The sequence below is a fragment of the Bicyclus anynana genome, chromosome 20, assembly GCF_947172395.1.
Source record: "Bicyclus anynana chromosome 20, ilBicAnyn1.1, whole genome shotgun sequence".
Lineage (NCBI taxonomy): Eukaryota > Metazoa > Arthropoda > Insecta > Lepidoptera > Nymphalidae > Bicyclus > Bicyclus anynana.
Window position 1 is genome coordinate 2,855,134 of NC_069102.1, and position 18,438 is coordinate 2,873,571.

General features: G+C 38.7%; 1 protein-coding gene across 2 annotated transcripts; it reads right to left on the minus strand.

Moving 5' to 3' along the window:
* Positions 1–668: 668 nt before the first annotated feature.
* LOC112056471 (mitochondrial potassium channel ATP-binding subunit) lies at positions 669–15,932 on the minus strand. 2 transcript variants are annotated; one of them, XR_008251881.1, is made up of 14 exons: positions 15,746–15,932; positions 15,322–15,658; positions 14,732–14,887; positions 14,125–14,270; positions 13,065–13,140; positions 12,201–12,341; positions 11,563–11,747; positions 10,598–10,775; positions 9,822–9,941; positions 7,656–7,759; positions 6,832–7,006; positions 5,895–6,073; positions 4,147–5,027; positions 669–3,326 (listed from the first exon to the last, which is right to left on the minus strand). XR_008251881.1 is itself a non-coding variant. In XM_052887737.1 (14 exons), the coding sequence occupies exons 1-14, from the start codon at positions 15,790–15,792 to the stop codon at positions 3,234–3,236; spliced, it is 2,085 nt and encodes a 694-aa protein (XP_052743697.1). In that variant the 5' UTR covers positions 15,793–15,932; the 3' UTR covers positions 669–3,233. The 2 variants fall into 2 exon arrangements, 1 of the variants encoding a protein (XP_052743697.1); XM_052887737.1 differs by having other exon boundaries at positions 4,880–5,027.
* Positions 15,933–18,438: the final 2,506 nt, after the last annotated feature.

The window sequence follows — 18,438 nt, forward strand, 5'->3', positions numbered from 1 at the left end:
TATTTGGGCAAATCACTGGATTTCGCACCAAACACGCCTTAATACAAATACCTAAAATCCCGCTGAATACCTCACGACAGATTTCAGGATTAATGAGAGACTAAAAAAATGTATTAGCGAGTTACGAAGGTTACAAGTAGTGGCTAAAGAAAATCCAGACTTTCCTTACTTTCTATTACTACCTAAATCCTTTTGTAAATTATCAGACAGAACTCTTAAGATAATGTCTCTGTCTACAAAAACGGCCAAGCGATATGATACCGAATATCAAATCCTCTTTTAATTTGTTTACACACTTCATGTATAGGTAGCTCACTTTTTTGAAATAAGGCTGATGATTGGTCCAGGTCTGGCTGGTGGGAGGCTTCGAGTTACCACCCTACCGACAAAGACGGACCACCAAGCGATTTAGCGTTCGGGTACGATGTCGTGTAGAACCCAAAAAGGGACCATTTTCAACATACTCCTAACAATTCATAAACTAAAGTAACTTGTAAATAATAATAAAAAAAATCAAAAATGCGACAGATGATATCAATGCGTCTATTTTATTTTGTCTACGGCTAAAAAATATGCTTGTGGCACCCCTACCAATCTAGGTTTTTTTGCAACTCTAGCTAGGCTATACACTTTATCAATTTAAAAGCAAGTTTAAATAAAAGACTATATTTATAACAAACAGTTTATTTCTCCCACCAATCGCTATAACACTTTGTATCACCGATTTAACAATTAATCATAAATTATTTCAACACAATCACAATTTGTCGATTCAATAAATATTGACAACCATGCCTGGGAATGGAACCCGTGAATTTATTCTACCCTATACAACCTATATGACAAAGATTTTATACTATTAGATATGTCCCTAGCGCGTCGAAACTGAGGCAAACAAAAGTGGCTAATTGACTTAATTTCATTTAGTTGCAATGTTATTTAAACAGATAATATCTAAATACTGTCTACATGTCGAGTTGTGTGTTCAGGAAGTGTAAAAACTAAATATCAGAGGATGATTCCTTAGAACCCGATTCCTATGGGGTTACCTTTTAAATATCCACGAGTTTTACGTACGTAAATAATTTAACGTACGAGTACTCAGTTTTTTTTTTATTAAGAATATTTGCCATATCTTTTTAAATATGACCAAAATACCCATTCCCCTCCAACTAGTCGGGAAAGACTGTGCTAGGAGTGGGTATGACAATAGACCAACGGGGTGAGGATCGAACCACCACCCCTCAGTGATGAGTCCGACCGCTCTTACCGTTGAGCTATTGAGGCTATATTAACACATTCAGACTAAAAAACCACATAAACGTGTTACCTACGAGATAATTTCAGTTTTCGCTACTGCTAAATACATAGCTGGGCATTAACTCGTTAATCCGTTAATCGCTAATTAACGAAGTTAATATTTTGATTAACGGATTAACTTTTAAGTTAACTTTTAAAAATGTTAACGGACACGTTAACTTCCGTTAATATGCATAAGTCCGTTAATCGTTAATCCAATGCCTACTATTTACGGCGCGACGCGAAAAACAAGTACAGACAAGAAAGAAATGATGAATGATTTTTTTTCAAAGAAATCAACTAATTACTATATTTATGTTAAATATGTATAGATAAAATCAACAAAAAACAAATTATGGCACTTTTCCCCGGTGCTCATCCTTATTTATCCAATGGTGATCTCATACAATGATATAAAAATGTAAAATTACACAGTCATGTTAACGGATTAACGATTAACGTTAACTTGCGTTAATTCTTCCGGAATGTAACGGTTTAACGTTTAACGAAGCTAACTTTTTTTGTAGCGGATTAACGATTAACGAAGTTAACTATTTGATTAACGGTGCCCAACTATGGCTAAATATATAATGTAAGTAAACACAAAATTGTGCATGTGTGAGCGCTCAGTAGAATAACTAAATTCGGGTTAATTTTTGCGGCGATTTTGTAGGCACGTACCATGTCTAATAGTAGAAAATCTTTGCTATATACACTATATACCTATAAGGCTACATGCAAAAATCAGTTTGCACGTTAATTTATGTATTTATTACACTGGATCGATTGCCTAGGAACTTAATTATTTTGTGTTTTAGAATTTAAACTATCGTCTTATTCATATTAATTGATTATGTAACACGACTAAAACTCACGTGATATAAATAAGGTCGAACTATGCCCGACTAGTTTCGAACCCATACGGGGCCCTTAGTCATAAGCTGGTTCTTGCAACGCGGCACGATCCAAATTGCGAAGCGGCGGCGCGCAGCTGCTCGCATCGCGCGCTAGGAGAGGGGTTGAGTGGTGCACTCAAGCTCAGCTCATGACTAAGGGCCCCCTTGTATCACGAGAATTTTAGCCGTGTGTCATAATCAATTAATTATTTTATGTAATTATAATGTGGCTACTTCTAGTATTAGACGGTTAGAACTTCGAGTAGGCGTAGCGATTTACTATTGGTTAAATCTAGTATAAGCCGATTTGGCTATATATAACGACCTCTTGATAAGTGCCTAAAAATATAGTTAATACATATACCATATAGCCCATATATATTGTCATTGTTTACTTCATTCGAAATTTTCCATTTTAAACTTAAATTTATAAAATTATATCTACAGTATATATACCCAAATTCAAGATCAATCGAGACAAACGATATGGAAATTATAAAAAGGCTGTATTTTTTATACTTTTATTTTTTTAGGCTTTTAATATTTGCCATAATATCTATACTAACATAAAGAGGAAAATTCGTTTTATTGTATGTAACGAATAAACTCAAAACTACTGGCCCAATCTGAAAAATTCTTTCTTCAATAGAAAGAACATTATCAGGGACTAACATAGGCTATGTTTTATCGCCATATTCCCGTATAGTAAGGGATTTAAAATATGACAAATATGCCGATGAAAAACTGAATTCCACGCGGACGAAGTCGCGGGTGTACGCTAGTAATTAAATAAATGTTTTTTGAATTATAACACCACCAGACCAAACCTGAGCCAATTGAGCAATTATAAAAAACTAAAATGAGTTGGGAATCGAACCCAGAACCCTCTCCTGTGAACCACCAAATAAATAATAATTGATATAAAAAATATTATAATTGACCTATCTATTATGACTCGATTGATGCTGTCCATAAATAAATAATAAAATTAATTAGTGCACTAAGGCAAATTGACTAATCACTTTGGTACAACTATCTTCATAACGACTTGCTTTCTGTTTCTTGGTCCTGTTGTTTTATGAGGTTCCAGTAATGACCCTTCAGTTTTTTCAGTTGATTGTGTGTTCCCATCTGTACAAAAAAAAAAAAGTTTTTATTTATTTTGAGGAATGTCATCGCTATTTTCTAAAAATTTTTATATTCGATATATGGGCATTTATATACCATAACAGTAGGTACGTTATAACAATGAATATCTTGATTAGTTTGTAATTATAACTGACTGTGACGTCACCCGGGTCTCAGCTGAAAATCAGCGCTGGGCATTGCTTTTTTGCTATGAACGGCTAATGCTGAGCTGTAAACCCTTTCTGTTTGGTGTCACAGACAGTCATATAATATCTAAGTTAGGATGTACTATTTGTGACACTAAAAAATGAATAAATTTATTTTCTTTCTTCTTTCTTTTCTTTATTTTAAAAACAATAATAATAATTGTCATATTTATTAAAATTGATTAACATTCTTGTTCCCTCCAATTTTTTAGGAAAAGTGTATTAGGAGCGTAGAGATCCAGAACAGGGGGACCTTTTTAATTACGTTGGGTAGCACATGAAAGGGAACGGCAATAGGAATCATTTAGATAATACAAAAAAAAGTTGGAAAATCTTAATGTGCACGATTCATATAACTAATGCCTCATAAAATAAAAAAAAAAAGTCAAGTCTTCTACAAATTCCACAGTTCCACGTCTGTTTCTAACGCTGTCTGCACCACTTGCTCGCTGGCTGAATCTAAAGTACCTCAACAATGTTCCCCTTGTTCAACACCACGATGAGGTCAGCATTCATGACAGTGGACAGTCGGTGCGCTATGACGAGCACGGTGCGGCCCTTGGACGCTGTCTCTAACGCTGTCTGCACCACTTGCTCGCTGGCTGAATCTAAAGTACCTCAACAATGTTCCCCTTGCTCAACACCACGATGAGGTCAGCATTCATGACAGTGGACAGTCGGTGCGCTATGACGAGCACGGTGCGGCCCTTGGACGCTGTCTCTAACGCTGTCTGCACCACTTGCTCGCTGGCTGAATCTAAAGTACCTCAACAATGTTCCCCTTGCTCAACACCACGATGAGGTCAGCATTCATGACAGTGGACAGTCGGTGCGCTATGACGAGCACGGTGCGGCCCTTGGACGCTGTCTCTAACGCTGTCTGCACCACTTGCTCGCTGGCTGAATCTAAAGTACCTCAACAATGTTCCCCTTGCTCAACACCACGATGAGGTCAGCATTCATGACAGTGGACAGTCGGTGCGCTATGACGAGCACGGTACGGCCCTTGGACGCTGTCTGCACCACTTGCTCGCTGGCTGAATCTAAAGTACCTCAACAATGTTCCCCTTGCTCAACACCACGATGAGGTCAGCATTCATGACAGTGGACAGTCGGTGCGCTATGACGAGCACGGTGCGGCCCTTGGACGCTGTCTCTAACGCTGTCTGCACCACTTGCTCGCTGGCTGAATCTAAAGTACCTCAACAATGTTCCCCTTGCTCAACACCACGATGAGGTCAGCATTCATGACAGTGGACAGTCGGTGCGCTATGACGAGCACGGTGCGGCCCTTGGACGCTGTCTCTAACGCTGTCTGCACCACTTGCTCGCTGGCTGAATCTAAAGTACCTCAACAATGTTCCCCTTGCTCAACACCACGATGAGGTCAGCATTCATGACAGTGGACAGTCGGTGCGCTATGACGACCACGGTGCGGCCCTTGGACGCTGTCTCTAACGCTGTCTGCACCACTTGCTCGCTGGCTGAATCTAAAGCACTGGAATAAAAAAAAACTCTTCAAAATTCTAAAATTAAGTTAGCCTTGACTTGACTTGACTTTGTTCCACTTTTCTGATGGTTTCTAGCAGCGTCACATCGAAATGTTAAATCGCTTGGCGGTATGTCTTTAGCCAGTAGGGTGGTAACGGTTATCACCCTACTAACTAAAATATACATGCTTTTTTTGACCAGAAATTGACTAGGCCTACATGAATGAAATCACTCACGTCACTCTCCCCGCCTATCCCCGCCTATCCCAATCCTAAGTAACCCATAAAGAATTACACAACAACGAGCGCCTTATATCGCAAGTCGTTGCCGCAACCGATCGCTACCCCTCTCTAAATCCCAACTCTACGAAAACAAGTCGCGCCACCTAGCGTCGGCACGAGCCAACACGCGATTGAGTGACGTCACATCCGACGGATGAAGGAACGGAGCCACATCTCAGGCCCCACCAACAACAGGAGGAAGCCGCGGCAACCATGGACTTGACTGCCGTCGTCCGGGTGATCGTGGAAGCGCTGATGGCTTTCAATCTACCTACAAGGCCAAGGACCAGTAGCGGCCATCCAAGCAGGGATGACTGCCAACTGAACCCGCTGCTGCCCCGACGCAGGATAGCGAGAAATCGCAGTTCGCGCGGGGCCACTGGAGCTGAAGAAGTACCAAACCTTTAGGCCAATTGGCCTCAACCCCGGGAGGGGTTGAAAGAAAACACCGGGGGAGAAAGATCCCCCGCGACACGCCCGGGCCCGAGAAGACCCGTCGTCTCTCACATCCGTCTCAGACTACTATTTCTTACCTTTTTATAAGTTCAATCAGTATATATAATATTATAATTGCCTTATTATAAGTCAATTACCTTGTAGCTTCATCGAGTATCATAATGGGTGGATTTTTCAGCACGGCCCTCGCGATGGCAATGCGCTGTTTCTGCCCGCCGCTCAGCGACATGCCCCGCTCGCCCACCATCGTGTTGTAGCCGTCGGGGAAGCCACGGATAAACCCATCCGCGTTTGCTGTCTTCGCTGCTTCGTATACCTGCATTAGAATTAATGATTTTAAATAGATATAACCAATTTTCTCTAGGCTTTGTTAGGCGTCTGTGTAACAGCGGGCGGGGATCGAATCACGACTGTTTGTCTCAATGATGACTCCTGACTGAACTATTGAGGTTTCGTTATCATTATGTTTATCAAATACTAGCTGACGCCACGTGGTTCCTATTCCCGTAGGAAATCGGGGGTAATATATAACCTTTAAGAGCCATGATAGTCTAGTGGATAAGACCTCTGCCTCCGATTCTGGAGGGTGTGGGTTCGAATGCGGTCCGGGGCATACACCTTTAACTTTTCAAGTGTGTGCATTTAAAAAAATTAAAGGTGAAGGCATCGTGAGGAAACCTGCATACCAGAGAATTTTCTCAATTATCTGCGTGTGTGAATTCTGACAATTCGCATTGGGTCAGAGTGGTGAACTATCGGCTTAACCCCTCTCATTCTGAGAGGAGACTTGAGCTCAGCAGTGATATGGGTTAAATTTAATTGTTAATAATTTGAGCTCAGCAATGATATGGGTTGAGTTTAATTGTATATATTTTTTGCAATTATTGTGAGTAGGCCTCCAATTTTTCCAAAAACTATCTACATTCAATTCCGAATCGAATTACACCTCAACCATTTCCATAGGAGACGGAGAACTTTTTTGACCTAAATGGCACATGTTAACCAGTGTATCAAGCCAATGTCAATTTAAAAAAAAAAAAAACATTTTTCCAGTAGCCAATTGGCGACACAAACCTCCGCGTCGCTCGCGTCCGGCCGGCCGTACCGGATGTTCTCCCTGACCGTGGTCGCGAACAGCACCGGCTCCTGGCTGATGAGGCCCAGCGCCCTGCCTCGGAGCCAGCGACAATCGAAGTCTCGCACGTCCACCTCGTCTATGGTCACTGACCCCTTGTCGACGTCATAGAACCTGCGAATATAATGACAACAGTAACTATTGGTCCACAACGACGCAACAAAACCGTGTGAATACATTCGTGGACTCCCGTGGTATGCGGCCGACGGGGGACGAAGGGATTTTTTTATGGCTGTCTAAATAGGTGTATGTGGGTCCGCAACATACGGTGAAAGGTGCGCAGAATAGGTTGCGCACAAACGTAAAGTAACGTTGTCATTTGTTCATCAAATTTTACTGCCCATATTTTTTTCATCGTCGTCGACGTCGTTATCAACCCATATTCGACTCACTGCTGAACTCGAGTCTCCTCTCAGAATGAGAAGGGTTAGGGCCAATAGTCCACCACGCTGGCCCAATGCGGATTGAGAATTAAGAAAATTCTCTGGTATGCAGGTTTCCTCACGATGTTTTTCTTCACCGTTTGAGATACGTGATATCTAATTTCTTAAAATGCACACAACTGAAAAGTTGGAGGTGCATTTTAAGACCCCCAGGACCGGTTCGAACCCGCACCTTCCGGAAACGGAAGCAGGGGTCATATCCACTGGGCTATCACGGCTTTTTCATACCGGGGGCTATTTATGAAAAATCGATTCTTAAGGAGTAACTTAAAAAAAAAATAACTACACTTTTCAATATCTGGTACAGGTATTATAATTACCTTTCTAACAAAGCAGCGATAGTCGACTTCCCATTGCCCGAGGTTCCAACAATGGCGACTGTTTTGCCGGCTGGGATCTTCAAGTTGAAATTCTTTAGAACTATCTGGAATAACAATAACCGTAAGTTTTTTTAGAATTTAAACTATCGTGAGTGTTATTCATATTAATTGATTATGAAACACGGCTAAAACTCACGTGATATTACGTCGGGCATACTCCGACGTAATATCACGTGAGTTTTAGCCGTGTTTCATAATCAACCGTAAGTTTAATACGAGTTTCAGAGGAATTCTCCAGAGTTAGGGAAACAGCTTAAGGTTAATTAATTTAACATCTAATTTTGATCGTTATGAATTGTTACATTATCGCTAAGCCTGCCAACCTATATCGGAGTAGCATGACGGGTTAAGTTTGTGGTGGCTCTGCCACACAATGACAGTGCATTCGCAGCGTTTTTGTGTAAGCGATGCATGTTTTACCCGACGACATAGTTGGCCGTTGCCGGGGTTTATTAAGGTCAACTCTGTTGTTCTGGTATCATTTTACTGTGTGAGATTAAATCAGTGCATACAAGAAAACCTCTAGGGAACATGTACCTCCAAAATCAAAATCAAAAATCAAAAATCACTTATTTCAAGTAGGCCCAGTTTACAAGCACTTTTGACACGTCAGTTGACTATTTGTAAAAATTCTACCACCGGTTCGGAAGGCAGGTTCTGCTGAGAAGATACCGGCAAGAAACTCAACAGTTGCTCTTTTGAAAAAGTCATACAGTATTATAATTTACAATTGATAACAATTACTAATAATTTACATTTCTTATAGTTTTACTTCCTGTGTGAAGGTGGAAGCTGATCCAACGGCCTCCAAGCATCTTTATCATTAAGGAACTCATCAATGTTGTAGTACCCTCGACTAAGTAAATGTTTTTAACACATTGCTTAAAGCTATGCATAGGCAGGTCCATCACAGTCTTGGGGATCTTATTATAGAAGAGTACACCCAAACCTACAAAAGATTTTTTTACTCTTTGGAGACAATATGCAGAAATAACTAACTTATGCCCGTGTCTAGTAAGACGTGGGTTTAAGTCTCCTTTTCGTTTGTACAAATTAATATTTTGTCTTACATAGACTATACTGTTATATATATATATATATATATATTGACAGGCTACTGTTAGTATACCTATTTCTTTAAACTTTTGACGAAGGGACTCGCGTGATTTTAATTGATATATTGCTCGAATTGCTCTTTTTTTGAAGAACAAATATAGATTGTATATCGGCAGCCTCCCGATATAACTTTATATAAGAAGTGAAACCAAGCACTAACCCAGCGTTTCTACTGATTAGTGTTAGCGGGCGACTCGAAAATGAAGCAACCGTCAATGTAGCAACCCGAAGTGTCCGGTGTATCGGTAGCTGCCAGAATCCAAGAATTCTGGACCGACCTGCCACGCCACTGGTTCATTCAGGCAGAGGCTGTTCTAAACCCAAAAAATAGCAGACGAACCAAAGTTCCAGTTCATAATTTCAAAATTCGGGAAGGTCATTCGGCAAGTGAAGGATATACTAATAAAGCAGCCCGAGACCGGGAAATACGAAATGTTAAAGACCAGAGACGAGACGAATATCTTAGCATTCCATGGATTCACCGTGCAGGTGCCGGGTCCATCGCGTGGTAGAGAGAAAAACTCCGAGCAGAATCCTGAACTTGTGACTAAAGGATGTAGGGTTAAGGAATTCTTTGATGATCGATCAACACTCCCCGTTCTCTGCTCGTGTTGTTCTCCCTGCCTAGCCAAATTTGATAAGATGCTATTAGAGCAGCTTTGATTACTCGTTCTAATATATAACTATCTGCACTTCTAAAGAGATTTTGCTGGTAATCCTCTCGCACCTACTTCTACGGCGTACAGACTAACTACATAGCCATTTTTAGTTAGTTCATTTGTTAGATCATAATATCTATGAGTCCGAAAGTTGAAATGTAATCGTTTCAATTAAAAGGAGAGCTTGCGTTTAGTCAATGATATGAATGACTTGATCGTGTAGATAGATAGGCAGACGAACCAAAATTACCATAGTCGTAGCTTGATGAGTCGCTAAGCTGACATGGCAAAGGCCGAGCACATAGAAATTAAATAGCACCGATGCACTTACCGCTTCTGGTCGCGTAGGGTAAGCGAAAGTGATGTCCTTGAACTCTATGTCTCCGTGGAATGCGTGGTATTTAATCACTTTAGTACCCGACGTGTCCATCTTAGGTTCTTTGTTGATGTACTGTCAAACAAACAAACAAAAAAAGAATTATAACGAAACTAAATACAATTTCGAACGGTTCCATACATAGTGTTGACCTAAGGAGTGTTTACGAACCTGTAATGGAGAAGGACTAATTTATTTTGCACAATTTTTTTGTATAATCCTGTTTACAAAATCTAGACAATTCGGGTATGGTTGCACCAGCATTTATTGCCGCCAGAGACATAAGATTGGTATTAACATCCTTTTCACATGACATTACCTGCGGTCATCTGACCCAAAGACACAGCGTTTGTTGTAACACTATACCCACACCTACCTCAAACCCTCCTCTTCCCGCACTAAGTCCTTTGACCACAGATCCGAACAGCATCGATAGTTGCACTACAGAGAGTTGTACCGTTTGCGCGTTTACGAGGAATGCCATGACTTTACGAGGGGTAGTCATCTGACCCTTCTATACAGCGTCTATTAAGATACTGATAAATAAATAGCTTATATAATGATTTATTTATTTTGCTATCATCCGCGAAAAGTCGACGAACCCATGCGACAACGTCACCCAGGTCCGGCAAAATACTCTCTACGTACGTTTCACCCCGAAACCGGAGCATCCTCAGGAAATGTTGACTCTACAACGTGCAATTGCAAAGTCAAATAAATAGCTCTCTTACCTCAAACACTCTCCCGCCCGCACTAAGTCCTTTGACCACTGATCCAAAGAGCAGCGATAGTTGAGCTACAGAACGCTGGACCGTTTGCGCGTTGACGAGAAACGCCATGACGTCACCCGCGGTCATTTGACCCGTGGTCATCAGGTGTCCGCCCAGAAACATTGTCGCTAACACCATACTGAAACAGATTTACGAAATTCTTCAAATTGTATTCATATTATTATACATACATTACGTTAGTCAACCCTCGCCATTTGTTGGTCGACTTGGTGGACTGCCTCAAATAAATCAGGAAAAATTTTTGGAGGATGATTGATTATCAACCCTGCTGAGCCAACCCTGTTAGATGATTCTAACAGGGATCTTTTAACGAAATTACGTCACCATATGTTATTTCATCCGGAGTAGGTATTAGCGCCATACTTATTTCTGCCGCCAAATATTGCTCTGTTTACTCTATCTATTACAGACATATCTCGTACAGAGAAATAGACAAATGTCAAACAATATCCGAACCGAAAATATCTCTATAGATGTGCTGGTAACTGAAACCACTCCGCCGCCATTAGTTGACATTTTGTCTATTTCCCATCACGAGATAATAATGTCGTTAGTCGCATGCTAGACCTACTGAACAATTGTGATGGACCTGCCAATGCACAACTTTAAGTAATGTGTTAAATAAAATAATTTAATAAAAAAAATTCAACCGACTTCAAAAAGATACAACATACTAACATATGACTGAACGAAAAAGCGAAAAATAACATCATACCAAGTTATCATATTATGTTCTAACTGGTGATCAATTTGAAGGGGGTTACTTAAGATTTTTTTTTAAAAGAGCTAATGTTGAGTTTCTTGCCGGTTCTTCAGCAGAACCTGCCTTCCGAACCGATCGATGGTAGAATCTTACAAATAGTCAACTGACGTTTCAAAAGTGCTTGTAAAAATTTACAACTTACCCATTCAAAAACAAATTGGTCCCAGCTTGGAACAGCCCAACACCCAAACCCAACTCCATACTCAGATCGGCTGCAGTTTTGCATTCCTCAGCAAACAGTCTCGCTTCATTCTCTTCCCCGGCGAACGCGCGAACTGTTCGAACGTTCGCTATCGCTTCTTCAGCTACTAGCGTTGACTTTTCTATCTGGGTTAGAATGGTGATATTATGATGAGTTTGTCGTGATAGCAAAGTAGATATAACCACAAACCTCTGCCTTCAATTCTGAGGGCGTAGGTTCAAATCCGGTCCGGGGCATGCACCTCCAACTTTTCAGTTATGTGCATTTTAAGAAATTAAATGTCACCTGTCTCAAACGGTAAAGAATAAAAATCGTGAGGAAACCTACACATCTGAGAATTTTCGCGTTTACACATATCCCAAAGCCAGCAATACAACGCTAACTGACAACAGGAACAATACAATGGGAAAGACTGCGCGGGTGTGAAATCGTGTGCGCGGGCAAGTGACGTGCATCAGTCGTCAGTTTTTCATTCATCGCTACGCCCCCCAGCGCGGCCTATTGGGAGTGTTACGAACGAAGTTGCCAAACTATAATTGTGACACGACCGAGTGGTATGAAAATATTATATTGTTTACCTGTGCCTGGGCTTCTCTGGACAGCTTCCTCAACAGTGATCCGATGAATGTGCCTCCTATAACAACTGAGGGCACACACACCAGCGTCAGCCCGGTCAGATGTGGGGATATTACTAACAGGCTCACTGCGGAACCTACTACCTGGAAAATTAACCAAAATAAAACATCGATCGTAGATCGTTAGATGGGCCCCGAAGCGTCGCGGATTGTCATTGGTTTCGCAAAAACTTACGAATGAAAAGTAACAACTTTTCCATTATTCGCGTTGCGGCTTGTGTTTTTACACTTCCAAAATGACCACGACGGCAAAATCAAACAAGAAAAAACAGTAAAATATTTTTTTAAGTCACAGCATGCGCTTGTTGCATACTAAGTTAAGATGTGCGTGCACGTCTTTGAGTAATGACATAACATTGTGCGTTCTTTAATATGGAGGCGCCCATCTAACGATTTATATCGATGATAGACTTGGCACACTAATTAAGCAGTAATTGACAATATTTACATATGTTGTTACTTGTATTTATAAACTTAAAGTCAAAATTCATTTATTTCAAGAACACTTAGACGACTTTCCTTTTGAAAAGTTATAATTAAAGTTTTTTTTTCTAATTTTCTCACGCTTGCAGGGTTTCAAACAAACTCAGACAGGATTTTTTTACAATATCATCCAAAACCTAGTAACCTTAGTACTATAGAGCATTTTATTTCCAAACTTTTTTATTGTTTATTTAATCTTTTATACAAATAAAGTTTGAACCTATTGAGAGACATAAAATATGGATTTTGTAATTTATGTTGTTTTAATTTAAATTATAAAGCAATTTTCCATTGAAGTATTAAAATTTATAAAACAGAAAATACCTGAGTTATAGCTCTTAATCCACCTGATATAGTTTGCTTAAAAGAACTCTTGAAGTCTTGTACATCTACAGTAATCCTGAAACAGAAATTGTTTTGGCCATTATTTTATACTTACAGATACTTCGTGGTTTCTCCCACATAATTTGCGTACCCGTGGGAATACTGGGATAAAATGTAGACTTCCTCGATAAATGGGCTATCTAACACTGGAAGAATTTTTCAAATTGTACCAATATTTCCTGAGATTAGCGCGTTCAATCAAACAAACAAACTCTTCAGCTTTATAATATTAGTATAGACTAACAGACGCTTCGAGGTTTCTCTTGAGGTGAGAGGTGGGTATTCTGGGATAAATATAGATGTAGCTTTCTAATGATGAAAGAAATTTTAAAATAGTCTAATAGTTATTGAGTTGAATCGTAACAAATAAATAAAATATTACTCTTTATAATACTACTTTAGATGCATAAGTTATAGAGATGTAGAAATAGGGTTATTCCAGTTTTATTTAATAGGAAAGTGACAAATTTCTGAGTATGGGACAATAGAGATATGACTGGGGCAACTGTTCTGCCATTGGTCAAGTTTCGTGAAGAAAAACAGACAAATTTCAACCAATAGCAGTGCAACCAAAAATACTGCTATCTCTTTCATTGTGTTGGGACAATAGAGATGTAACTGGGGCAACTGCGCTGCCATTGGTCAAGTTTCGTGAAGAAAAACAGACAAATTTCAACCAATAGCAGCGCAACCAAAAATACCGCTATCTCTTTCATTGTGTTGGGACAATAGAGATGTGACTGAGGCAACTGCTTTGCCATTGGTCAAGTTTCGTGAAGAAAAACAGACAAATTTCAACCAATAGCAGTGAAACCAAAAATACTTCTATCTTTTATTGTGTTGGGACAATAGAAATGTATCTGGGATAATTGCACCGCCATTGGTCAAGTCTCGTGAAGAGAAATGGACATTATGTCTATTTCTCTAAAAGAGATATGTCGTTAGTCGCATGCTAGGCTTTCAGACAAACATAATATTCAGAAGTACCTATTGTATATACCTATTTACTAATTCACCAGTTCTTTCCTGGTCAAAAAATGCCATGTCCTGTTTCAGTATTGACACAAAAAGATCTTGCTTCATTTGAGCTGCAACCCGCTCACCTACTTGAGCCAGCAGATGGATGTACAGGAATGTGAAGATTGCCTGAAAACAACAAAAATCACTTTAAGATAAAGGAGAAAATTAGAGATTATGCTGCATGATATTGTGTCATCTATTAGGTTTTCTTTTAATAGTAGAGGCCTGCAACTTTGTTGAAATACAAAAAACCAAAATTCATTTATTTCAAGTAGGTTTCGTTTACAAGTAATTTTGAAACATCAAGTTTGACTTTTTATAGACTCTACCAAACAACTAACCATACTTAGTTACATAGTTGTTTGAAAAAGGTTTACAAACCATTATGGAAAATAACACAACAGTGAACAAATAATAATTTACAAAATAACTTAAAGACCTATACCAACCTACCATTGCTAAGCACATGTTGTATTGTAAGCACTTAGATCTTGCCGACTCTTTTGTATTCTATAAAATATGAATGTCTCACCATGCATTGCTTTGTCTGTAGCCGACTTGTTTCAGCAAATTACTAAAAAACCAACCTGTCCGATGTATAATGAGATCAGCTCTAGAGCAGGCATCTTGATTTCTTCAATGAAGTCAGCGGGGGGATGGTTTCTCACGCCGGCAAGCACATTCACTATCACGCCCAACATGGCTGGAATGTAGACATTCAGGAATGCCACAGCTAGGGCTGACTGAAATCAAATATAATCTATCACCTCAATAGAAAAAATGCAGAACCCTTTTAGTATGATTTTGTTATGTTAATATTTGTTACCCCATATTTTTGTCATTTAACGAATTTTGAAAATTCTTTATTTGTTTGAGAGAGTATATATACTTCCAAATAAGTCAAATTTAATTTTTATGAAAATCAGTTTAGTAATAGTCTGTTAAAAAAAGAATAACTGAAATAAGTATGTCTTTGAAGTTGGCTCCATTTTTATGTTAAAAATATTATTTATTTAAAAAATTGTATTTATTATACAAGAATAGTGTTATAATTTCTGGCTGTGGCTCTTATACAAAAGTGACTCTGACAATAGTATTAAGTGATAGTACTTCCTGGGATGATCTCTGTCTGACCTTACACACTTAGAATAAATATAAAAATTAATATAAAACTTACAGCAACAGCAGCAACCAAGAGCCATTTGTGTGGCAGGAGATACTCCAAAAACCTCTTCCAATCGAACTTTGCACTATCCTCATTTACATTTGGTCTACGCTGTATCACCCTAGAGGGCAAGGCTTTACAATATACATAATTATTATATAGCAAACGTGTAGCTAACCCTAAACTGATGCCTGTACACAGTTTCCATGGACTACAGAGCAACAGTAGTCCATTTGAAGCATCGTTTCCTCTCGATGTTTTAACATTTGATATATACCGTTTTATAGCTTGAGACGGCTTATTTTGGACTAAATTTACGAAGTAACCATTACTCTTGATCGGTAGTAACCTGAAAAACATAGTTTTAACACAATTATTTCCTGTTAAAACAGGATAAATGACGATAATAATCACGCAATAGGTTAGGAAGTCAAACCTTTGTCGTATAGTAGTACAAGTGTTAGCGTTTAGTAAATGCCACATTTTTATGATTACAAGTATAATAACTATTGAATAATTATAATACTTTTCATGATTTCATTGATAATAAAAGTTAAATGTTGTAAATTAACTTGATTACGTTATTGCCATAATCTGTCACTCTCAGCCTCTCACATGTCACTTGTCACTTGTCACATCATTTTCATTTGACATTGACAATTTAATTTTGACATTGTAGTACGTCAATGTCAAATCCAAAATTTTGCCATTATCTAAATGTTATCTATGGTTTTTTTAAGGCTTACTTTACAGCCTCTTTGAAATTTATTTGGCTTAGTTATGAATGATTTCGCAGCTTACTCACCACTCAAGTAATGAAAACTTTCAGAAAGAGAGAGAGAGTACAAAGTTGTGGGCAACTGTATGTTATTTTTTATTTTCTATGCACATGGCCAATAGATGGCACTACCGTATCGTTACTATTATTTCTTTAGCCGTTTGTGGTTGCAATCACAGATTAATTTATAATTTTACAATCTTTGACAAAATATTACAAAAAAATAATGATTTCTTTAACACTCAATACAAATAAAATGACGATAATAATAATATTTTGACGACGGATGTAGCTATTATACAAAGCTTTTATTATGTATGTATCATATATATAAGGTTACAATCGTTCCAATACTTCGTACCTTGCATTATATCTTCGTACTATGATTTGAAGGCGGTGCCAAGCCAACCACTAAACTTGGACTAAAGTGATGTTTTATAATTCAAGCCGTTTATATTACAAAATTTTTGTATTTCTTTCAGAAATGTAGGAGTATGAGGGGTTTGATATCAGATTGCCAGAAAAGATGGAGACAATCTCGGGAAACTGATGGTCACTGGAAAAGTGGAAGGAATGAGCTGTGAGGCCGCAAATCGTATTGATCTGATCAGATCTACATGACACTTGACTCCACGGTCTACAATGCCCTCGCGATAGCCGAAGACAGACACGATAGCGTGACACAATAAAACTAAAAGTTAAGGGTGGTTACGACCCTCTTAATATGTGAGGAACACGCAGCGGCTCCCTGCAACCCGCTTGATGTCAAAAATCAAAATCAAAATCAAAAATCATTTATTTCAAGTAGGCTCAGTTTACAAGCACTTTTGACACGTCAGTTGACTATTTGTAAAGATTCTACCACCGGTTCGGAAGGCAGGTTCTGCTGAGAAGATACCGGCAAGAAACTCAACAGTTGCTCTTTTGAAAAAGTCATACAGTATTATAATTTACAATTAATAACAATTACTGTTTACATTTTTTATAGTTTTACTTTCTGTGTGAAGGTGGAAGCTGATCCAACGACCTCCAAGCATCTTTATCATTAAGGAACTCATCAATGTTGTAGTACCCTCGACTAAGTAGATGTTTTTTAACACATTGCTTAAAGCTATGCATTAGCAGGTCCATCACAGTCTTGGGGATCTTATTATAGAAGAGTACACCCAAACCTACAAAAGATTTTTTTACTCTTTGGAGACGATATGCAGAAATAACTAACTTATGCCCGTGTCTAGTAAGACGTGGGTTTAAATCTCCTTTTCGTTTGTACAAATTAATATTTTGTCTTACATATACTATACTGTTATATATATATTGACAGGCTACTGTTAGTATACCTATTTCTTTAAACTTTTGACGAAGGGACTCGCGTGATTTAAATTGATATATTGCTCGAATTGCTCTTTTTTGAAGAACAAATATAGATTGTATATCGGCAGCCTTGCCCCACAATAAAATACCGTAAGACATTACGCTGTGAAAGTACGCAAAATAAACAAGCCTAGCTGTATCAACATCAGTAAACTGTCTTATTTTTCTCACTGCAAATGCCGCTGAGCTAAGTTTACCAGACAGTTTTTCTATATGAGCACCCCACTGAAGTTTACAATCCAAGGTCACTCCCAGGAAAACTGTGGAACTCTCCATTTCCAGTGTTTCACCATCGATCATTATAGACTTATCTAATTTTTTAACATTTGGCAATGAAAACTCAATACATTTAGTTTTCTTGGCATTCAAAAGTAGATTATTTGCAGTGAACCAATGCGACACATGCGATATGGCACGGTTTACGTCGTCAGAGTTATCTTTATTTCTGTCGGACTTAAAAATTAAGGATGTGTCATCAGCAAACAGTACAATCTCACATATGCCGCTGACATGGTATGGTAAATCGTTTATGTACACTAAAAATAGAAAAGGACCCAGAATTGAACCCTGTGGGACGCCCATTATGGCAGTGGAACCGTGCGACTTTATATCATTTATGCATACCTTCTGCGTTCTATCACTGAGATAAGAGGCAATGAGATCGAGTGCAACACTTTTGATGCCATAGTGGCTTAACTTGAGTAGAAGGGTGTTATGGTCAACACAATCGAACGCCTTGGACAGATCACAGAACACACCAATAGCATTCTTAGAACCTTCCCATGCTTCATAAATATGTTTTAAAAGTTTAGCCCCTGCATCAGTTGTATTGCGACCTTTTGTAAAACCATACTGTTCAGGATGAAACAAGTTATTTAAATTAAAATGACATAAAAGTTGATTTAATATGATTTTTTCAAAGACCTTGCTAAGTGTTGGCAATATTGTAATCGGTCTATAGTTATTAAGATCTGACT

What these genes read in the sequence shown, in the direction of transcription:
- LOC112056471 (XM_052887737.1), bottom strand. Translation starts at nt 15,792, where the DNA reads ATGTGGCATTTACTAAACGCTAACACTTGTACTACTATACGACAAAG. An exon ending in TGTACTACTATACGACAAAG is followed by an intron (nt 15,659 to 15,745) that starts GTTTGACTTCCT and finishes TATGTTTTTCAG; the next exon opens with GTTACTACCGATCAAGAGTA. An exon ending in CCAGAGAAGCCCAGGCACAG is followed by an intron (nt 11,748 to 12,200) that starts GTAAACAATATA and finishes ATTCTAACCCAG; the next exon opens with ATAGAAAAGTCAACGCTAGT.